The sequence below is a fragment of the Clavelina lepadiformis genome, chromosome 4, assembly GCF_947623445.1.
Source record: "Clavelina lepadiformis chromosome 4, kaClaLepa1.1, whole genome shotgun sequence".
In the NCBI taxonomy this organism is placed as follows: Eukaryota; Metazoa; Chordata; class Ascidiacea; order Aplousobranchia; family Clavelinidae; genus Clavelina; species Clavelina lepadiformis.
Window position 1 is genome coordinate 22,369,008 of NC_135243.1, and position 22,458 is coordinate 22,391,465.

Sequence of the window (22,458 nt, forward strand, 5' to 3'; positions counted from 1 at the left end):
AAAATAAAAAAACCGTTCACAGCAAGTTATATGCATTATTAAATCTAAATTCAGAAGATCGTGTGTAAACGTGTAAAACTGTAATCGTGTAAAACTATTGTTTATTAATTATTATATAGTGTAATATTTCACCACGCGAATGCATAGCAAGAGATTATATGTTTCTCCAATTCATACAAACATGCCAAGAAAAAAGTTCGGTTGCAGGCTTAAATCATGCAATCGGTGTCGTAAATTCTTTTATGACTAAATGAAAGAGACACTTTTACCAGCGCATTAAACCTTAACACTTAACAGGAAACGTAAGTGGTTACAGTAAAAAAATCCTACTTTCGAAAAAAAAACAATTGGTCACGTTTGTGCTATTAACATTCTCTCAAGTATACGCCACACACATAAATCATTAGAAATATACACTCATTAAATTGCTTTAAGGATTGCAAACTCTGGAGCTTGTTTACACAAAGCCACTTAGTGCGACGCTTTTAGCACAAACTTGGTAAATCATTTGAAAAGTGTCCAGAAATTGCTTGTAACTTGATTGTTTTGTCGTAAAGATTAATTATTATTTGTTTGCAGAACTTCAATCAAAAGTCGTTTTGAGTAAACTGAAAGAGAAATGTGTTTGTTATGTCGCAGTTATTATTTTTACAGCTTTTTATATAGCTGATGCTTTATGTACGTTCAGGGTCAAACCACTAAGGAAACGTTTATTATTTTTGAAGAAAGCAGTGCACTCGTAAATGAGTTCCAAGAACGACTTTACGAACGGTGATAAAAATGACACTGGTTGAGTACCAACATGCAAACATGCCAACAGCCTCAAAACAAATTGCATGAAGTTTGTCTTGAAAAATTCATTGGAAGTTGGAATGAAGATCACATATATTTTACTTACATTTTACTATATTTTTACTTATAACTATCCTAATTGCACACATTACGTCTTCAAATAAAAACAGTATCTTATGTCAACATAAAATGTATGATTAATTACTAACATACTTATAACAAGAAACAAGCACGAACTTGAATAACAATGTAGCCTACGTTAACTTACATTACTTTGGTATATAGGTATTGATAATCACAAACATTTACCACTATGTGTTTCTTACCACCTAAAACGGCATGGTTCATTCTTGATTAACGGGCAAACCGGTTGGCTGAATGTTATTGTTTAATTTGCGAGATGCAGATGAAACATCAAAACGATTCTTCACAACGGAGGCATCTTAATTAAAAGTTAAAACGTATAAACACCACGGATGAACGCAACAAAGCGTCTGTCCAGTACACCGGCCAAACCTGGCACGCCTAGTTACTGTAAAGCAGTAGAGAAAACACAGGCAAGTAACACGTCATAATTAAATAAAGAGAGTGGGCATTGTAGCTTCGAGAATCCACACAGCAGCACCGCCGGGTGGAGTAATGACACAAACACAGTGTGCGATTGACGCGACACAAACTAGAACTAACACACAACTTTTGAAAACAAAATACACGCACACCATATATAAACACACAAACCAACTTCAACACTTGAATAAGCGTAAAAAAACACAAACCTTGAACAACTCCATGTTCACGAGAGTGCAAATAAAAAATATGCAGTGATACCTAAATAACACAACGAATTGTTTTTAACCTTAAATCAGTGTTTTTCTGCAAATGAAGTGAATATTTTGCCACACCTATAAGTGCTATAGTTTGTATTGGAAACTAAATCGTGATATGAAGTAACTACCAAGAACGTGCGGCGAGAATAAATATTGGGGTTCGTGCGAAGGCGAAAATCAGATGACCAGAAACAATGCATATATTTTACCGTTGCCAGTAACAGTTACCTTTTGTAACGAAATTGCAGTGTTCCACGTTTCACGATTAACCTTCTTAATCTTTCATTAATTAACTCATGATTCATGGAATTTGAAGTAAAATACGAGGTATCAATTATAAATTAAAGTATCAATCCACAGCCAAAACTTTGCATCGTAAAAATGTTGAACAAGGATTCAGAACAAGGCTTTTGAAACAGAATCCAAGAAAACAGAAGTGGTTTTTAACCTTTGATAGATCAGCCTATGGTGTTATCAACCTAGGAAGTTGAAGTCTCTAGCTCCTTTGTGGTAAGGTGCAAACGCAAGGCTGTATAGCCTATATATTGATTTGTTGCTGGATTGCACAAGTTGTTTTAGTGTGTGCTTTCAACCATAACAAAACGTTTTCACGCTGGGGAAAACTGTATTCACAGTGATTGCCGACAAAAGTTATGTTATAATGACGTTATTGAAAACCATTTGTGAAAATAACTCGTTGTCAATGACAACGTAACCTAACCTATATATGTTAAAAGTAGACTTAGCCTAATGTAAATCCTGCAAATCCATCATTACAAGTGCAGAATTCAAAATTGCTAACAAACTTTTCTTCGCTTTTGAGGATTTTACAGGATACCTCAAACAGTTAGTTTGATAAAGCAGATGTGGCGATAAGGCTGAGTTATTTAATTTAGAACAATTTACTTTCGAATTACCGGGGTTCTACTGATGGAAAATAATCAGAGCGGTGAAGGTGATAGACTGGTAGCGATTTTTGTCAAAACAGGTTACTTAATCAGTCAAGATTTCGTCAAAAAATACTGAGCGTTAAATAATTCGTTGCTGGCATAAAATTAATAACTTGATAACTATATCAAGTAGAACTTTATTGGAAGATCGCTATTGTAGGCTCATACGAAACCATTATAAAGATCGTTTAGTGTTGAATATCATTTTTCTGAAGTGGCACCATATATTTCATACAATCAGCCTCGCACAGATAGGAAAGCGTTTGTCGTAAAGATTGCAGTAAACTACTCCCAATTTAACTAACGGTTTAAAAGAAGACGGAAATGACGATTGGGTTAAAACAAACTGCTGCTGACAAAAACGATATCACAAAGTATACTCCGATATTATTAAAGACGAAATGCAGCACATTAATTCGAGTACTTTAGCCAAATCGTGAGTATAACAATACAGTGAATGCCTATTATGACAAAGATAAGTAAATTATCTAAATACCGATTACAGTACTTGGCCGTGCATAATAACCGGACGATAAGGATTCGTAATAGGTTACCGTCCAGCTGCAGTAGCCTATATTAGTGGGCGGTACTGCTTATAGACTTAATGTTTTGACAACAAAAACACACACACACGTCGTAAAATTACTGGACATTTACAAGTCGATGCTGACAACATTTTATGTAAAAGTGTCTGAAAATGTGTATTTTTAGTATCTGTTTTTTCCTATATACGTGTTAACAAGAATTAAAAGCGTGTCGGTGCTAGCGGCAACTTCATCACAAACAGAGGATGATTATCTCCACTATTACCGTAGTTGCTTCAATCGATATGTCATCAATTATTACCTTTACTCAAGCAAGACTGTCATCTGGCGTGTACATCGACAGATTTTTAATTATTAACTTTAATTTCCTATGTATTTATAGCGCATGATTTTCTTATTTGGTTACTTTCGCCGGTGAGAAATTGTTAAAACTTTAAAGAGAAAGGAGTTTGTGTCTGACGGTTGCTTTTCTTGAAGGAATTCGCGAAAAGGCATCAGCGGCTCCTGTTACCATTAAGGTTCCTTATGCTAATGACATTTTTCGTGCAAATCGCGTCCAGTGTGCAGGCACTTTTAGCTCATTGGTTCATTCTACTCTTATACGGAGCATTGTGAAGAGGTGTTTTGGCTTTCTTGATTTACAAGAGTTTAATAATGAGCAACGTAAGAAGACGACTTTCGAAGATCATGTCACGTAGCCACCACTAAATATGTTTTAAATAGATTTTATTACAACACAATTACGCAAAGTAAAAACAAAATTTTGCCATTTGTCACAAGTTGTAATAATTAAGTTATGTTCATTTATTTAAAGCAAATGTAGTCGCAATTTTATTTGAACTTTTGAAAACAATGATCAAAGATAGTTACAAAATTGATGTAAGACATAATATGCTACACAATTAATTTCTTAAGGTTTTTTAAACTGGTGTTTCACAAATGTTTGAGCAATTGAAAAGTATTGCTGCTTAATTATTATTGAATCACTTCCCACGATACGCGAACGTCTTTATCTGTGGCTTTTGGAAAAGCATTCAAGCGAACATACATATCAGGAAAGCTAAAAACGCCCAAGTAGTAATCACTGACATCAAAAAAATCGACAAACGTTGCCAATAGCCCAGCACTCCAAGAGTTCACTGTAAGCTCTGCGACACCATTTGGAATGTCAGAAGAATCTATTTGCAGTTTAATGGATGACGTATTACTTATTATTGGTAGAATGATACAGCTTGCTTCCCATATTTCGTCATTCAGGACTCCGTAACCACTTTGGGCGCTTGCGTAAGATTTTGTAGGACAGGGGGTTCCCCAATTAATTGGAAGAGCGCTGTCAGCAGGCGTAGACCTGTATTTGGCCTGGAAGCCACGTCCTGTTATAGTAGCATCGGCGTTAAAAACAATACGAATATTAGAATAGTCATAAAAGGGTACATTTGACACATCCATATGCCATGGGCGAATATAGGTGGTTTGGTAGTAATGATCAACGTAGAGGTCATCAGATATGTCCACATCAGCGTCTACAAATGTCACTTCAATAATTTCGTGGCTCTCACTCGGATAAATATACCAAAGGCAATTCATGTCGTTATAATATGACGAAGGGTAACCGGGAGAGGAAAAGTATTGATATTCGTGTGTCGCATATAAGTTAACTCGGGGGCAATTTTCGTATCGCTGATAAAATCGTAAAGTAAATTCACTTAGACTTGAGTTACTTTTAGTGAAAAATTCTACAAACAAATCGCTTCCTGAAGAATAAATAGTTGGAAAATAATTGCGATAAGTAACGTTACATAGAAGAACAGATTTTGAAGAAGGCCCGTCGAAAACTTGCAGGTAATCGTCAGAAGCAATCGAGAAAGAAGAGTAATCGTTTAAAAGCAGTGTGTACGCTGGGTCGTGATTATGAATATGCCACGTGTAGTGTAAAAACTTTGTGTTGGGCACAGGGAAACTAAACATAGCGTATGCTTGGGTCCAAAACACGTCGAAAAATTGGTTTGACCTGTTTGAATCTGAATTACTTGAGCCAGGTAAGGATTTGTAACCCAGTCGGAACCCTTTTAGACCCAACGAGTCATCCGACTGAAATCGAATGAACATTTCATGTTGCGAGGTTTGAACTGGAGAAGCGTCAGTTCCGGTGAGTTCTGCTATAAGCTTGTCACTAGAAGTTGGCCCATCATAAACGTAAACTTTGTCGCAACAACTTTCCAGTTCAATATCCAAAGCTATTAACTCGATGATGTAATTGCTGTCAGTGCGAACGAACCAACTACAGTCCAAGTTGTTGGCATAATGTTCTGGATATCCCGGTGAAATAAGGTACTTGTATGCGGGGTCAGCTTGCATGGTTTTATGGCCGTCGCATTCTGAAATGGAAGGAGATGGAGTCGTTGTTGTAATCACTCCTGGACTGTGGCTTGTCGTTGCCGTTGTAGTATTCATGTATCCATCTTCACCTGATCCCTCGCCAGTCGATTCAGTAGTTGAACGTGGGGTAAATGTGATGGGATACTGAGGTGTAGTGCGCTTAGGTGGCGATTCAGTGGTGGTATTCGAAGAAATGAACACGGCTGTAGCTAGTGCCTTGAAGCCCTTGGAACTCACCGTGCAGTCGGAGTTCAGTTTCAGGAACATAAACTCTTGCGTTGATCGGAAGCTGACTTCGGCGTCCTCAGAGTATTCCCCGGTGATTTCAGCAATGATGTGACCGTGTGGTGATGCCCCATCGTGCAATGTCAGACGGTCGCAACACTCTTCAAACGAAAAGCCATCAAAATAAATGCTGACGACATTACCGAATGAAACTTCTATCAACCAAGTAAATAACGCGTTATTGTGATAGATATTTGGGTAATTTGGAGACGAGATTTCAGCGGTCAGTATGTCCGGAGAAGTCAAACTCATATCTACGTAGAGGTGTGCTCTGTTTTCCGCCTTCGTCTCAACATCAAGTTCAGTTTTGATATATCGAATCTGGACATCAACTTCGTGCCCTGGCCCGATGTTTATGTTGTTACCCGATGTTTGGTAGTTTCTTGAATTATCTAAAATTATGGAAAGCATCGATTTATTCAAAGTCATTGTAGTAAAAAACACTTTTATAACTGATATGTTGCTTATACCAAACCAACGCACACGTTTCCACCATCATACAGTAAGTACCGTGCTAATTTACTTACCGGTCAAAGACCTTGGCACGTAAACAGCTACGTTGTGGCCATCTTCGTGAGCCCTTTTCAGGATTTCTTGAGCATGTTGCACATTTGTCTTTTTCCCATGATAGGAAAGTCCTTCGTTTTCCATAGAAAATGAACTTATCTCGACATTGTCCGGAAAATAGGCATGAAACCCAACTCTCTCTGACCCGACACCGTGGTTAGTTATAACTGCTTTAATTGTATCTTCTTCGGCGACTGGATTGTTTCGAATGTGAGAAAAATCTTTCTTCAAAAATTAATCAACAAAATATACGGATATATTTTCAACGAAAATATATCAAAAAATTCACATTAGGATATTAGATTTCAATATCTAACAAATCTTTTTTAATAAGTATCAAACGTGGCAAGTTTCTCATTGAAACATAATTATGTTGTCAGTTGTTTCTATGTTTCTATCAACATCAAATAGTCACATCAAATAGTTTTAGCGCTAACTTGTTTTCAGCGCTACCAAAACATAAACTTTTCTTTTCATACCTTTTCGTAATAACCGTCTTTTGTTAGACCAACTACAAACACTTCTTCTTTCCCTAAAGTTGCAGCATTGCAGCAAGCAAAAAGACCCAGCACAATGAAAAATTGCGTGTGCATTTTAACACTAAAGTTACTTTTGTACCCGTAGCGTTATTCTAAATAAAATAAAAATAAATTAAACGCTTTATCTTGACACTTAAACTGAAGTTCTATTCTTATCGAAAATCAAGCCTTGTTCCAGTTCCAGTTCCCGTTTTTTCAATTACAGGCACTGTGATGTAGAGCTAACTGAGCTTGTCATACTTTATTATCCAAACCTTTGACTCAAGTTTGTTAACGTCTTCGTATATAAGACCGGGCATAAGAAAAAGGCAAGGGTGGTTTACGGAAAAAGAGTCCTTGCCCTTGCGTTTATTGCTTGGCAACTTTGTTAAAGGCAAAATGCTTTATTACAAAACTGAAAGAAAGAACAAGTTGTTGAAGCTTTGAGAAATAATTATTCAGAGAACACCAACACTTGAAAAGTAACATATTAAAATTCCAGCAAAGTAAGTTTTCAATTTTCTTATACCGAAGAAAGATCAATTTTAGGAGAAAAGTAAGGACACCAACATATCCAGGCAACTAATTAAATGATATGACATCAGAAACGTTATGCTCGCAATAAGACAAAAATCTTTTTATACGAGTTCACCATGCGGATGATTTCTCCTCACTGGAACCAAGGTTATCAATTTTACTCTTGTTTATTTCTATGTTTTATCGCGCTTTTAGGTTTTTGCCTAAAAACCTATTTTACTAAAATCACTAAACAAGTCCCAAAGTCATTAATAAATTTCCGATAGAAATTGCAACGGTACATTAGCTGCGTTAAATCCACCTTGAAGCAAAGGAGTAGAAAAACCTCAAACAGACGATGTTACTCTTTTTCAAAGAAGAAACTAACTGATTTGCTTCATAACCTAAAATGTCAGTATGCTTAAACATAAAACATATTAATTTGTGTGAAGGCTATAAATAAACGTTTACAAAAACCTTGAATCAGCACTTCGACTAAACTATGAATTTAAGATGAAAGCTATATAAATGTTTGAAAACAAGGTAGTAATTTTTTGAAGTGGACAATTTGTAAATGAAAATAAATCGCTTTTAAATTTTTGGGGCGCAATAGTAATGTTTTTCTACTGTTAGTAAACAGCAGTAGCTACAACAAGAACAGTTTTAAACATTTCATTTAAACATTTGTTTAAAGTTTGTGCAAAATAAAACGCGACAAAAACTTGTAACTCGCCGACATAACATCACAATTTCGAATATTCAAGTGTATTTCTCATTTTTACAGATAATAACTTTAGTAGTACTTTAACAAAAATGATTAGTATTTTGACCGCAAAAGATAGATTCGGTTGTTTTATTATTAGAATAACATAAGTCAGCTTCATTTTGATTTGCTTTTTACGGATGATATTCTCGGAAAGTAATTTATAAACAATTTATCTTTGCGAAGCTCAACCTAAGCTTTCGTAATCGTTTTGCGATATGGCCACAAATATTACGCAACAGTCTAACTTATACAAGTGTCTTCGTAAAAGAACTGCACACATCTAGAACGTGCAATTTTCAAGATAAGTTATCTTAGCAAACATGCTTATCTTAGAGTCTTTAGCTTTGTTCCTGCTCTTTAAGTTATAAAAAAGATATTATAATTGACAAAAGATACGCCGACTACAAGATACGCCGTTGCCTTTAAGAAACGTCTCTTACGTTATTTGAATACTTATCTTCCCTGCACCGTTTTCGTGTTTGATCTGCAAACAACACACCCGAACAATATGATGCAATTAACTGTTGAATTTTGTTCAGCTTTGGAATAATTTCTGTGTCGTTCAGTGATTTGAAAAAAATCTAAAGTGCTTCAATCAGTCCACACAAATATTTGCCAGTTATATATAGTCTGCATTTCCAGTTCCTAGTTATCGACGTTCTTTCGAAAACCACTTAAAGATTGAGTGTGGGTTAAGGGTTAAGGTGGGTGTGGGCACTTGATTTAACCTTATCAGATCAAACATAAAGAATTGATTAATAGCTTACCTATGTTCTAAGTTGAACTCCTTAAAAGAAACAAGAAAGTAGCTTGTCCGTCACATGATATATAGCCAATTTTGTACATAACATCTGGCGCCTGCCAAATTTATCCGGGTGTTTAAAAAAATTTGGCGATAAATTATTAGTCAGAATGATTAAAATGACATTTTCATGAGGAGAAATTTCACAGTACAATACACTTATAATTTTGTGGAATAAATAAGATTGCTTTACAAACAATCATAGTTTCTGTTGCTATTCCACAACCGAAATATAGCTTTGTGCAGTGCCTGGACAGATAAATCTAACAAAGTAAAACAAAATAATTATAAAGCAAAATAACAACATTTTAAAAGATTGTTTGGAATCGAAATGGCACCGCAATTAAAATAACCTTCACAAATTCACTTACTTTTGCGTCAGGACTGTAACATGCATATAGGAGCTTAGCTTAAAATTGTCCTGGGCACGAGAATTTTTAATTAGCTACAGTTACAAATTAGATTTCACCTTATCATTGTAAATATTAAATTTCGGCCACACCAACAGCACCTTATTATCTTCTTAACGGAATCGCAAAAAGCTTGAAGAAAAGATCTTCTACAGCTTTATCTTCATCTTATCTTGGAAAACATCATTACCCATCATACATTACATCATTATACACCATTGTGATTTTCTGCCTGCTTTCATAATTCAAAATAGAAGCCTGAGTTTGCATAGAGTCTACAAGACATGCAAATGATTCTTACGCACTTCATTTCACGCTTTTATGATCCTACTCACACATAACGTTTTGATTGATCTGCAAACAATTTTACCTAAGAGGTACCAAGTTTGTGTTAACTAATTACTATGATAAGAAATCGATAAACAACAATTTAAGGATACGGTGCTTGAAATGAAAAACACCACAACTTGAAGTCTTATGGTCCAGATTGTGAAGTTTTAGTGTGGTTGTAATGATTTGTAATGATAACTGTTATTTTGCAGACGCTTTAAATGTTGTCTACGAATTGCTTTAATTAGCCTTATACTTTCGTCATCTTTTAATGAAATGTCTATTTTCATCAAGTTTCTCACATTACTAACTTAAGATTTTAATCTATTTGCGACAGGTATAGATTGAACAACACATTTGGTTATTTTACACTAAAAAGGCTTTCTGTAGAGCGGAGGTGAAATCGGTCATGATGGGCATATAAGCCGATACAGGGTTAACAAAGCAGCAAGTAAAACCAAACGTAAAGTTCCTAAGTAACAGCTTGCTATTAATAATTACGGGACGTTTGTTGGTTGCTGTTACTGCTCAGTCAATAGCAGTTGAACTGGAGGAGGCATATATTCAAGAAAAGTGAAAAGTGCACTACAAGTGTATATGCATTTCTATTTGAAGTCGATTTGTTAATGTGTGTTGCTTGCCTGCCTTTTTAATTTTTATTAAATCAACAAACAACATGAAAAAAGCAACAAATAAATAAAACATTGTGGAATATGTAGATTTTAAGAAAAAGTGCATCATAGTGTATTTGTATTTTCCGAATGTTCATCGATAAACACGAATAATTGTAATCCCAAAACCCAAAAATTTCTATATTAGCAACAACTACTCTGAGATTGAACATAATTGCAAAAGGCTATGACCCGATTTGAAAAGTAGAAACATAAACTACTTTGGCTGAAGCATTTTTTACGGTCTTTTAACAAGGACTTATAGCGCCAACAAGTGGTGTACAACTTTCGCCTAATTGCTGGTTTGCTGCTCTGTCGTTCAATAATACTGTGGAACAATTACAATGATTATAACTTATAAGTTGGTATATTTAAGATAAAAATTGATGAAATGAATTTGGTTCAGTAACCGACAAAGCACTGCAGTACACTTCTTGTTTTAATACAGCACGTAATAATTATCATAATCTTTGTTAGCATTTATCAGGTCCAAAATGGGAATTGCCTGCAATTACATTAAACTGGGTAATTGTGCAATAAAATATATCTTTTATCGATGGTATGTTATTATGGTATGGTATGTATTTACTTTATATGTATATGCATGCGTGTCGGTTATTTACAAGCAAACTTCACTGCTCGCAGGTATTGTGATTGATTTACGGTTACGAAGCAGTCTTATCAAGATATCAACTGGCAAAGTCACGATAGAAAAATATATACTTTAACTGAACCGTTTGTACATCATTTGTAACAAATTAGCATTATTTTAGTAAATACGGTATCGGTACATGTACATAATCTCAGTAAATACGGTATCTGTATCTGTGCAGATGAGGGCATTTCAACTGTACAGAGCTGTTAAGAGACGGATTTTAGTAAATAAAATTAGACCGAGAACTTTTAATTAATGAGGGCAGATTAGAAAAAGCCTCTTCCAGACTGCAAAAAAATTAATTTGTTTTAATGGCATATAAGCAGAAAATTTAAAAATAGCACGTTGTGCTGCTGCCGCAATTATCTCAGTGGTGGCAATTTACCACATTTGTCTGCAGAATTTACGTAGTAACCTATGCAAAAGCTCAAGCCATAGCTTGTGCAGTTTTTAATGATTGGTTAAAGGTTTTCCTGAGGAAAAAATTAGAAACGCGTTCGACATGATTGTTTTGACCTCTAACAAGTTACAGTAGCTCCTCACAATTTCATTCTCTCTTTGTATCAGTACCATATTGCCGAAGTATTGTATTTATTCACGTACAAGCCGCAGCCATAACTATAACTCTAGCTATGGTCATACCGTAGCTATAGCCATACCGCAACAAAAGCTAAACAGTTACGTAAAACAGTGCTTTGCTGACGAGATGCATCGACAACAAGCGGCGGTTTACGTTTATTTCTTCATATTACAGTATTATGTAGTTTATATTGGAGGGCGGCTTACAATTAGTTTAAATCTTCAACTTCATTTTTTGTAGCTCACAGTACTGCCTATATAAACAAATACAGTAGCTTCGACATACGCACTTCATCACCTAGCGGAAACTATATATCCAAAAAATCCGCCAGTCGGGGTCTCGTGAGTATACTTACATTCGCCTGGGCAGTACATATTAGATTGACGCCAAAGTGGAAGTTTTTTCAGCCAATCGGCCGTAGCTGAACTATTCTGGAATCATGGTGCTTTTTTGAAGAGATATGCAAAATCTAAGCACTTTACTCTTTGGTCTGGGTTTTGCAACCAAGCAGTTCCTGCTCTTATCATCATTGGCTGTTTCTCTTTGGCTTTATCGAAAAACAGTCGTTTATGCAGTTACACGATTACAGTTAAAAAAACAAACGGTATAGGGTGACTTTTGGTATTACAGGTGCATAGTGGAAGTATAGTTCATGGTTAGGGGAGAAAACGTCTTGCAACAATTTCAGTTAAAAATTACTCTTATTTTAAACCTAATCATACAAGGTTGCTAAGATAGTTTAGCTGGATAATTCTGCTAAGCGGTTAGAGGGCTAAGCTAAGCTGTTATAGTTATGATAAAATTGATGCAGCCACAACTTTAATTGGAATGTTCAATTGCGATTCACAATATTTAATTGCATGGGCAAATCTAAGTTAGTTATGCTTGTTATTTTTCTGTTACAAAATAGCAATGCAAATAAGGTCAAATACAGAAACACCATAGCTTATATGTGCAGTAGTTAAAAAACTGAATAACATTTTACAAAAACCAAGATTATGTAATTTGCAAAAAAGCTGTGTTGTATAGGTTTTATTGAAACCAACAGCATTTATCTTTAAAATTTGAAACGTACATAATAACGTGAATAATGCAAAGCACAGAACAGCAGCTTACAAAAATCAAGAAATTTTAATCATGAAAATAATTGATGAGCAAAATCTTGACAGTGTTATTGAAGAAAAAATGCAAATAATTAGTTAGACCACTACATGATTTTCGGTTTTCAGTGAAAAACAAAATATTTCTACAGTATTTTATTTATCAATTGTGCACAATTTCGTAAGACACACTGACGTAATAATAACTGGCTTTTGGAAAGGGTTTCAAGCGAACGTACAAGTCGGAAGATGAATAATTTCCCAACGTGTAGTCACGAAGTCCATAGAAATCAGTAACATTTTGCAAAACTCCCATACTAAATGAATTAACAGTAAGCTCAGTTACATCATCGACGATAGTGGAAGAAACAATCTTCAATTCAACAGAAGAAGAATTGCTTAATGCAGGTAGAAGAAGACAGCTCGCACGCCACATGTCATCGTAAAGATATACGCTTCCGCTTAAACCAATTACGTATTGTTTGGTTGGACAGGGAGTTCCCCAGTCAATGTCGTCAGAAGCAATGGGTATAGATCTGTATTTAGCCCGAAACCCTCGTGCTGTGACTGCTTGATCAGTGACAAGGTCAATGCCCACAGAAGTGCCTCTAAACGTTACTCCAGATAGATTTTGCCACGGTTGGATGTACGTATAATCACCATAGTAACTGACCTGGAGGCGATCAGAAACTTCAACGTCGTTGTCAAGAAAAGTTAATTCAACAATTTCGTTGTCCTGGCTCGACGAAAGACGCCAATAACAATTCATGTTGTTAAAATATGACGTGGGGTAACCGGGAGACGAAATGTACTGGTAGTAATGTTCCGGAAGCGGAACGGGACTCAGACAAGCATATTTCTGCTTGTAACGCAGTTCGAACGTGCTCCTTTGAAAGTTATTATTAGACAAGAACTCCAGAAACAAATCGCTTCCAGTCGTTTGGAGAGAATAGAAGTAGTCTCCTGACGCCACAGTAGCAAGCAGTGGAGCGTTCGATGAGGGTCCGTCGTATACACGCAGGGTGTCACCGAAACCAATCGTAAAAGGATACTCGTCGTCTATTTGAAGTGTGTAGTTACGAATAAGGTTATGAATATGCCACGTGCAGCGGGTATAATATGTACCAAACAGTGGAAAGTTGATATAACCATAACTAGCACTGTCGCTTAGCTCAACATACTCGTGTGCTTCGGTTTCCGTGTAGTTTAAGCCAGAGAGTGATTTGTATGAAAGGCGAAAACCTTTCTTAAAAACCGAAGAGTCTGACGTAAAACGAATATACATTTCGTTCTGAGTACTGTGACCTACGATCTCGCTGGCGAAAACATTACCAGTCAGGGTGGTTATACGTGGCGAACTAGACGTGGGGCCGTCATAAACGTACACCTTGTCACAACAGCTTTCAAGATCCATGTCAATTATCGAAACTTCAATGTTGTCATCGATATCAGCTACTATGGTCCAGCTACAATCGACGTTGTTTTCATACGAATTGGGGTATCCCGCAGAGATTAAGTACTTCGGGTAAGTGTAAGACTGTAGCGTTTGGTCACCGGAACACTCGGAAGTATTTGCATTTGAGGTTTGGGTCGTGGGAATAGTTTCGACAGTCGTAGGAGACACGGTTGTGGGAAAGGTAGAAACCGACGTTGTTGTGGTGGTTGGATGTGTGGTCTCTGCAACTGGTCCAGTTGTTGTAGATTCCGATGTTGTGGTTGAAGAAATTGTGGATGAAATTGGCGGTTGCGTAGTTGAGGTTTCAAGTGTAGAAACGGTAGTAAAGACCGCAGAAAAGCCTTTGTTTGCAACAGAACAGTCGGTAGTCAGTCGAAGAAACATAAAATTTTTCGATGAGCTGTAGCTGACCTCGGAAGCATCGGAATATTCCCCGGCAATCTCAGCTATGATGTGGCCGCGTGATGATGCTCCGTCGTGCAAAGTAAGACGGTCGCAACATGATTCAATAGAATAGTCAGTGAATGAAATGCTGACAACGCTACCGTATGAAGCACGAAGTGACCAAGTAAAAAGGGCGTTATTAGGATAAGCGGAAGGATAGTTTGGTGAAGAGATCTTCCCAAGTAGTTGTTGCGGGACTGCTGAACTCACGTCTAGGCTCACGTGAGCTTGGTTTGCATTTTTGTTCGTCAAGTTAAATGGTGCTTTGCTGTAAAGTAGCTGAAAAGTCACCTCGTGATGTGGTCTGATATTTACATTGTTCTGTGTGGCTTGGAGTTCTCTTGCGTCGCCTAAAAATTTATAGAAAAATTTGTAAAATGCAAAAAAAAACATTTTTGTATACTCAAAGGCGCACCGTGCCTATAGGTCCAACGTGATAAATCTCAGCTCAACTTACTTGTTAGTGACTTTGGAGTATAGATGGCAGCGTTGTGACCTTCCTCGTGTGCTGTTTCAAGGATTCTTTGAGCATGCTGCTGACTGGTCTTTTTGCCACGGTATGAGACACCTTCGTTCTCCATTGTGAAAGAGTAAAGCTCGACATCATCGGGAAGATACGCGTGAAACCCGACTTTTGCACCTTGAGCGCCATTGTTAGTTATACAGGTGCTAAGCGACTGTTCTTGGTTTCGATTTGATGTGATGCTGTTAGATGAAACTGCCTGTACAAATCAAATGAAAAATATTTTTAACAGGTGATTGCTTTACTTTTATGTAAAAGTAATACTTGAGTTGACAATACATACTGTAATGAGATAAAGTACATTGCCCTGTGGTAAAAATATGAAACTTCTTGCTTATTTACTTATAGGTTATGTTGAAATAATTCTTAGGTTATATACACATTGAGTATTATTACAGTAAGATTTGTTTTGTCTGCATGATCAAAATTTAATTTTTGACTTGACGTAATATCTGAAATTCCAAGCTCTGTTGTTATTGTCAACAGAAAAAACCTTTGCGTATGTAACGAAATTATGTCACTCGTTATTTAAAGTATTTTGTATTTTACCGTTTTTGTGAGTTTGTTCTCTAGTGCGTTGATTGGTTGCAATTACCTTTGTTTGTGTCACGTTTTGTGCACTTTTATCTTATCACTAATTTGGCACCTTGCCTTTTGTACCCTATAAAAGCCGTTCGTTAAATGATTTGAGTAGGTCGGTTTTGGTTTTCGGTCGTGGAGGCTGTTCATTAAAATGAGTTCATTTCTTGGGTTTTACTGGTGGTGTCGCGGTTCACCGTGAATGTGGAAATTGAGCCTGGCTATAAGAAAGAAACAATATTCTGTTACACGTATTTGACTAAAAACAGCTTCTTTTTTTAACGGGTAAATGCTAACTTGTTTGAAAAATATTTGTTCTAGTAATACCGTTTCGTATACTCCGACATCTTCTGCCAAACCAACGACCATCACTTCTTCATTTCCTAGGGACGCGGCGTTACAAGAAGCAAATAAACACAACATGAGTGCAACATTCTGCATTTTTTTCGTATAAGATATACTACCTTAACATGGAAAAGTAAATTAATCTCTTTTCTTGCCTCGACTTAAAATAACAGCTTCTAAAAAACAAATCTCCAACAGCGCCGAAATACAAAGTATCTCTTGAACATCTTTCCTTCCTTGTCTCATGTACGCATGAGCCACCATATAAGGATTCAAAGCAAATGGTCTTGAGAGGTTTTATCGGTAGTTAAAAAAGCTCCTTGTCATTGTTTTACAGGAAAAAGGCAAATGTTTGTTGATGGATTTCTCAAAACGTTTCATTAAATAAGTTGTTATACGTCCTAACCTGCGTATCACAACGATTCTTTTATGGTTTATGCACAAAGTGTGTCAAAATATTATTTTGCACAGTTTTTTATTTGTTTCGCACGTTTTATTTATTTTGTTATCGTTACTTATTGTGTTATTTCAACCTAATTTCTTTTGTCTTCTGTGTCATTTAATTTTGTCCCTTTAACAACTCAGTATCTAGATGTGGTCGAATGCGTAACCATTAACGTATCCTTTTCCGATTGACGTCCTACATTTACTTCACGCATGAGTAGTTGTTTTCCTAAGGAAAAGGGACCTTCTACATTCGCGAGTTTAGGCTGAAGTACTTTCTTATTTTGTTTGGGTCTGTCGTTGAAGTTTTTAATGTTTATATTTATTATACAAGTCTGTTCGTGGCTTTAATCTCTCATCGAAGGTGAGTTTTTAATCTCTTTTTTGAATACAAGTAAGCCGCATATGTGCAACGTCTGCTGGTTTCGAGTGGATCGTGAAAGCTGTAGATAACGTACCTGGCAAAAACAAATCTGTAACAGAAGCAACAAGAAACTTTGACTGAAAACGCTCGTTAACAGTTTCGTCTATGACAAGATGTGAGAAACGATTTTTCATAACTTTCAAAAAACATTTTCTATTCTACGCAAGCAGCAATTTGAATCACTTCAAAAAAACTCCCTCAACAACAAAGGACTTTGTTTCTCCAATAAACTTGAATGAGAAACAAATGGGCTTGAGAGGATTTATCTGTACGTATAAAAGCTCATAGTCAGAAGTTTACACAAAGAAGGTAAAGTTGTTTTGAACGAACATGGATTTCTAAAAATATCTCAACAAATAGGCTATTACGTCTTAACCGTCGTATTACAACGAATCGTTTATGTTTTATGTACAAAGCAACACACATTTACCGAAATTGCTCGTTAAAAACGTCGTCTATGCTGGGATATGAGAAATCACCTTTCATAAGCCGCAAAAAATATTTTCTTTTCTACGCAAAAAAATTTTAAACACTTCGAAAAAGTTTCCTCAACAATCGCAGCCTTTGTTGGTCTAGTAAGCTGGAAAGAGAAATTTGTAATTGATGAGTCGTAAAACTCTCCGTGAAATGCTTTATGGGGGCGTGTCTACAATTATAAGATCATCTAGCAGGAAACATCCATAAAATCTATAATAAATTTATGGGGTTAGCAAATTCCCACAGAAGTTTTCTTCCTGTTATGTGTGCAAAGCTAAACGTGTAACAAACAAATAATTTCCAAGGTTTAAAGTCCAGGAGAAATTAGGCTACAAATAGAAAGTCTCAGAATTGCGTCAGTAACAGCGTAATCAGTAACAATAGTTGTTTATAGTTACGCTTCTTGAGATCTGGACATTTAATTATGTATCTTTAATAGGCTTACAACTAAAGGTACTTTACAAAATATTTTCAAAGCTTGCAGAGGTAAGTGCACTCGTAAAATCGTAAAATGCTTTTCTTATTAAAATATATCCTTCAACATTATTGTCATGTTGCAATGTCTTAAAACCTGCACAACATTCTAAATCATACAGCTATATAATAGTTCGTAAAAATATCTGTTGGCAAAGACATTAACCTTATATCAACTTAATGTTGAGCTAAAGATACGTTTTATGTACATAGGGAAGGCATGAAGAAATTTACAGTATTGTGCTTTGAAAGAAAACAACAGTAATACAACGCGCTGCAATCTAGCAATAATAACGCTGCAGAAAAACGCAGAACGGTAACGCACAATATAACACAGTCAATCACTTGATGTTTACAATGCGCAATTAAGAATGCTTCCTACACTCGGTAAATCAGCAGCGCACATCACATACGCTTCTACTAAGTGCAAATGCAACTGTTAGTAAACAAAAACGAATTATTGTTTTAAAACAGCAAATTTTGTAAGAATTTTTATGTTGCAAAAATCGACAATGAAATTTCGATTAGGTCAATTGTTTCACTCTACATGGAAAGACGACGCTCGGTATTGGTTAGCTAGATAAACGGAAAACCCTATATTGAGTACTATTTCGATGTCCAGAATAGATTAAGTATTTGTAGCAAGACCGTAAAGTATACCCAAACTGTGGTGTGAGAGTGATATTGCGAAACAGAAGCACCTGTCGTTGTTTCCTCATTTGCTTGGTTTGTGATGGAAGTAAGTGTTTCAGAAAGAGCAGGAATTCTATTCGTGGTTGTTGTTACAGTGGAAGTATCTGTGTTTGTATCTGTGAGTGTAACAATCGTTGATGTTCTTGCGGTTTTTGCCGGTTCGGTGGAGAACGTGGTCGAAACCGTCGTAGTTGAAATTGTACTGGAATTTGTTAAAGATTGAGGTGGTGACGTTGAAGAAATGTGGGCAGTGCTGGATAGAGGCGAGGTATTCGTCGTGGTAGCAACCGTTTTAGGAAGCATCGTTGTTGTTGGTGTGGTTGTTTCCATTGCTAAATCAGGGTCTGTAGTAACGGTTGAAGTCTTTGTAGAAGCTGCTGGTTCAGTAGATAAAAATGTCGTGACTGAAGAAGTGCTAGATTTTCTTGTAGATTGAATAGACGATGTTGTTTGAAGATAAGCGGGGCTTGTAATTGCTGGAGAACCCGTCGTCAAAGTAAGACTTACAGGACTGGTATTTGAATTTGTACTGTTTTCAACGGATTCAGATGTCGTCGAATCTGCGGAAGAAACCGCAGAACTAGCCGATAAGGTTGTGCTTGAAAATTCTGTGGATGGAGTCGTGAATACCTTAGGAATACAAAGGGCAATAAAGACGGCTGAGAATCCTCTACTTTCAATCATGGAGTCTGACGTCAGTTGAAGAAACATGAAGTTATTTGATGAACTGTAGCTGACCTCGGAAGCATCGGAATATTCCCCGGCAATCTCAGCTATGATGTGGCCGCGAGATGATGCTCCGTCGTGCAAGGTAAGACGGTCGCAACATGATTCAATAGAATAGTCAGTTAATGAAATGCTGACAGCGCTACCGTAGGGAGCACGAAGTGACCAAGTAAAATGCGCGTTATTAGGATAAGCGGAAGGATAGTTTGGTGAAGAGATCTTGCCAAGGAGCTGGAAAGGATCTGCTGAACTCACGTCTAGGCTCACGTGAGCCTGGTTTGCATTTTTGTTGGTCAAGTTAAATGGCGCTTTGCTGTAAAGCAACTGAAAAGTCACCTCGTGATGTGGTCTAATGTTTACATTGTCTTGTGTGGTCTGGACTTCCCTCAGCTTGCCTAAAAATGTTAATCAAAGGTAAAATATTTAACATTACCGAATAATATTGAGTGGTAAAAGTCACACCGTGTTTATGTTTTGTCTAAAGATAACTGCAAATTACTTGTTAATGACTTTAGAACAAAAACTGCCGCATCCCGTTTTTCCTTGTTAGCTCTATCAAGAGTTTCTTCTGCGTGTTTCGGGTTCGTCCTCTGGTTATAAACGAAAATATCTTCGTGCTCCATAGCAAACGAATTTACCTCAATATTGTCCGGAAGATACGCGCAAAACCCGACTCTCACTCCCCTATCATCTTGGTTAATGATTGACACCTTCAGCGATTGTTCTTCATCACCCCGTGGTGTGGTTTCGTTCGGAGTAACTGCCTACGCAAAATTGAACGAAGAAACAAAGTTAACGAAAACGAACAAAATTTTAATTGCAAAAGGAGTTTTTCGTAAACATTGTGCCTGTGGATGCTCGTAGAATACCTGCTTAACTAATTAAAAATTATATCAACGCACAGCTTGTACCAGTTTCTGATGAAATTTAACTTAGCAAGTTTATGTGCGTGTCTTTTCATACTTATAATTACTATCGCCAAGAGGGTTATTATTCGATTATTGTCATTTTGCCTTTTAACAGCATTTCTCAAATAATTGCATTGGTGTCTGATTAATTATTCAGGATTACTTGGCTATAATTGAAGAAGAAGCTGATTAAGGTTTATAGTTGATAAACCCACTGGGTACCAGTACGCCGTGGGTAAAAAGCACTCCCAGTTGGCCACAAATCACATCTGTGAGAGAAATAACTGGAAAAGGGGTGAAGCAACAGATAACGGAAAATAAAAGCACATGCAAATGCTTGAGAGAGATAAGCGTGTCAAGTGGAGTTGTTGTACATTTCTACTCAAGACAAGATTGGTCAAACACGACCACTAAAACGTTTTCCTCCACGAAGCGTAAAACGCCCGGCTAATGATTAGATTTACCCCTGGTTTTGATGAGACTCACCGATTACTTTATGTGTAATGAATCAGTTTATCTGAGGCGTTGGTTGAGAAGGGTGGGTTCGATTTTTCCGTGCCCTTTCTATAAACTAGATTTTATATAAGCCCAAATTACTCGATGCTTTTATTTACGTTTCTCTTTGATGTGCTTATTTGGTAGGCATGTATGAAAACTCATGGCTGTAGCGACTAGCCGTTATAAGAAACGGTTAAAGAAACCTAGCCGGAAGACAATTTTCGCTGCCAGTGACAACATTATGAGGTATGAGTCATAGTTTATGACAAATACGTTATAAGAGCATTTGCTGCGTTGGTAGATGTATATAACCTCTCTAAGCGATTTTCTAAATTATTAGAGCCTGGAAAACGTCATTGCTTAAATGTGGAATTAATCTTAATATTACGCTACAGATCCTAATGTTTCTAAGAATTGTATCACGAACTAGTTCCTAATGCACAACAGGCAATACCTTATGGTCAGCATCCTCTGCTAAGCCAATACTCAACACCTTGTCATTTCCCATTGAGGCTGCGTTATAGGAAACAAATAAACACAGCACAAGTACGACGTTCACCATGACTGTCGTACTTAGCTAAACAAGAAATATAAAACAAGTCATCGTTTCTTGCAATAACATATTCAGATTCATTGAAGGGATATCATCACCCAGCTTGAAACATAGACTTCTCGTGCTAATCTCTGACCTGCCTGACCAACTGCTTGGCCACCCTTGGTAAATACACTTGAGTGACATTTTTCAATCACCTTTGATAAAGCTGGGCCCATATATTTACGTCGTAACATCTTTATCGCAAGCGATGTTTAAGATTTCTTTACTTTATGTCTAAAGCAAACAACATAGTCTGATAATATTTGTTGACAGCGCTTTTGTTTCTGACAATTAAAAATTAACCTTTTATGTATAACATTTGAAGAGGTTTCTTTCCTGCTTACTTGTGACCTCCAGCGTAAAAAATTAACAATTTATGTTAAATATTTTTGGGTCTTTGTTACTTTTTTGTGGGTATAGGTTTCGTGGGTTTACCTTATGTCTGAAATAGTGACACGTAACTCATGAATTGTAAAATTGTCATCAAATTTTGTAATGCTGGCATATCCACAATTGCAAGATTCTCAAGGAGCTGTATGACGTTATCCCGTAACGATAACATACCCTAAAAAATAAAATCAACAATAAAATCAACTAAGTCAGTTTCGTTGGTAAAGTAATATCAATAAAAACGTAATTCACAGAAATGCAAATACCGATTTTACTGATTAGAACTTCTACCTCACGCAGTAGTATAAAACGTTTTTCGGCCCAATGGTGAAGTGTTCAGGAGGTCTACCTCGTAAAGGAGCAACCAGGGTTCGGTACCCATTTGGGCAACAGTAGTATCACCCTTAAGCAACGATATAAACAACGCTTGCTCCTGTTCAGTTATTCTGATGAACAGTTCTAAATTCCGGCAGCACCATATAGAAAATAAGCAGGTGCGTCAATCGGACTTGGAGCATTAACTAGTTCAGTAACCGGGCTCGAATGGCGAGGAATCATTGCCGAATTTTGATGAAACGTGTGATAGCGTACCACAGTAATTTCGATGAAGCAAATTCATAAATATCTTCCAGCAAAACTACTCAGAGGTAGACACAGTGTGGTAGACACGTGTGGTTTATGTAAGCAGGAGAATTGCATGCTTGTAACGACAAAAGATTGGTTTTATGCCGTGCAAAGTGTTTCACTACATTGTCAAAGTAAAACGAATGGTATTATCTATAAATAGCT

At 36.6% G+C, this 22,458-nt stretch overlaps 3 protein-coding genes across 3 annotated transcripts; all 3 read right to left on the minus strand.

Annotated features, from left to right (window-relative positions):
• Positions 1-3,823: 3,823 nt before the first annotated feature.
• LOC143452484 (scavenger receptor cysteine-rich domain-containing protein DMBT1-like) lies at positions 3,824-6,992 on the minus strand. Its single transcript, XM_076953481.1, has 3 exons — positions 6,825-6,992; positions 6,306-6,570; positions 3,824-6,170 (listed from the first exon to the last, which is right to left on the minus strand). The coding sequence occupies exons 1-3, from the start codon at positions 6,936-6,938 to the stop codon at positions 4,090-4,092; spliced, it is 2,460 nt and encodes an 819-aa protein (XP_076809596.1). The 5' UTR covers positions 6,939-6,992; the 3' UTR covers positions 3,824-4,089.
• Positions 6,993-12,407: 5,415 nt separating this feature from the next.
• On the minus strand, positions 12,408-16,251 carry LOC143452483 (scavenger receptor cysteine-rich domain-containing protein DMBT1-like). Its single transcript, XM_076953479.1, has 3 exons — positions 16,023-16,251; positions 15,051-15,315; positions 12,408-14,943 (listed from the first exon to the last, which is right to left on the minus strand). Exons 1-3 carry the CDS (start codon positions 16,134-16,136, stop codon positions 12,857-12,859), a joined length of 2,466 nt encoding a protein of 821 aa, XP_076809594.1. The 5' UTR covers positions 16,137-16,251; the 3' UTR covers positions 12,408-12,856.
• Positions 16,252-17,499: 1,248 nt separating this feature from the next.
• Positions 17,500-21,420, minus strand: LOC143452485 (uncharacterized). Its single transcript, XM_076953482.1, has 3 exons — positions 21,139-21,420; positions 19,778-20,042; positions 17,500-19,673 (listed from the first exon to the last, which is right to left on the minus strand). The coding sequence occupies exons 1-3, from the start codon at positions 21,244-21,246 to the stop codon at positions 18,466-18,468; spliced, it is 1,581 nt and encodes a 526-aa protein (XP_076809597.1). The 5' UTR covers positions 21,247-21,420; the 3' UTR covers positions 17,500-18,465.
• Between the last annotated feature and the right edge of the window lie 1,038 nt (positions 21,421-22,458).

Excerpts from the sequence above, each read along its gene's own strand:
- LOC143452484 (XM_076953481.1), bottom strand. The coding sequence starts at position 6,938 with ATGCACACGCAATTTTTCATTGTGCTGGGTCTTTTTGCTTGCTGCAAT. Across the intron at positions 6,571-6,824 it reads AAGACGGTTATTACGAAAAG|AAAGATTTTTCTCACATTCG; the intron begins GTATGAAAAGAA and ends TAATTTTTGAAG. Across the intron at positions 6,171-6,305 it reads CGTGCCAAGGTCTTTGACCG|ATAATTCAAGAAACTACCAA; the intron begins GTAAGTAAATTA and ends CCATAATTTTAG.
- LOC143452483 (XM_076953479.1), bottom strand. The coding sequence starts at position 16,136 with ATGCAGAATGTTGCACTCATGTTGTGTTTATTTGCTTCTTGTAACGCC. Across the intron at positions 15,316-16,022 it reads ATGTCGGAGTATACGAAACG|GCAGTTTCATCTAACAGCAT; the intron begins GTATTACTAGAA and ends TGATTTGTACAG. Across the intron at positions 14,944-15,050 it reads TACTCCAAAGTCACTAACAA|GCGACGCAAGAGAACTCCAA; the intron begins GTAAGTTGAGCT and ends ATAAATTTTTAG.
- LOC143452485 (XM_076953482.1), bottom strand. The coding sequence starts at position 21,246 with ATGGTGAACGTCGTACTTGTGCTGTGTTTATTTGTTTCCTATAACGCA. Across the intron at positions 20,043-21,138 it reads CAGAGGATGCTGACCATAAG|GCAGTTACTCCGAACGAAAC; the intron begins GTATTGCCTGTT and ends AATTTTGCGTAG. Across the intron at positions 19,674-19,777 it reads TGTTCTAAAGTCATTAACAA|GCAAGCTGAGGGAAGTCCAG; the intron begins GTAATTTGCAGT and ends TAACATTTTTAG.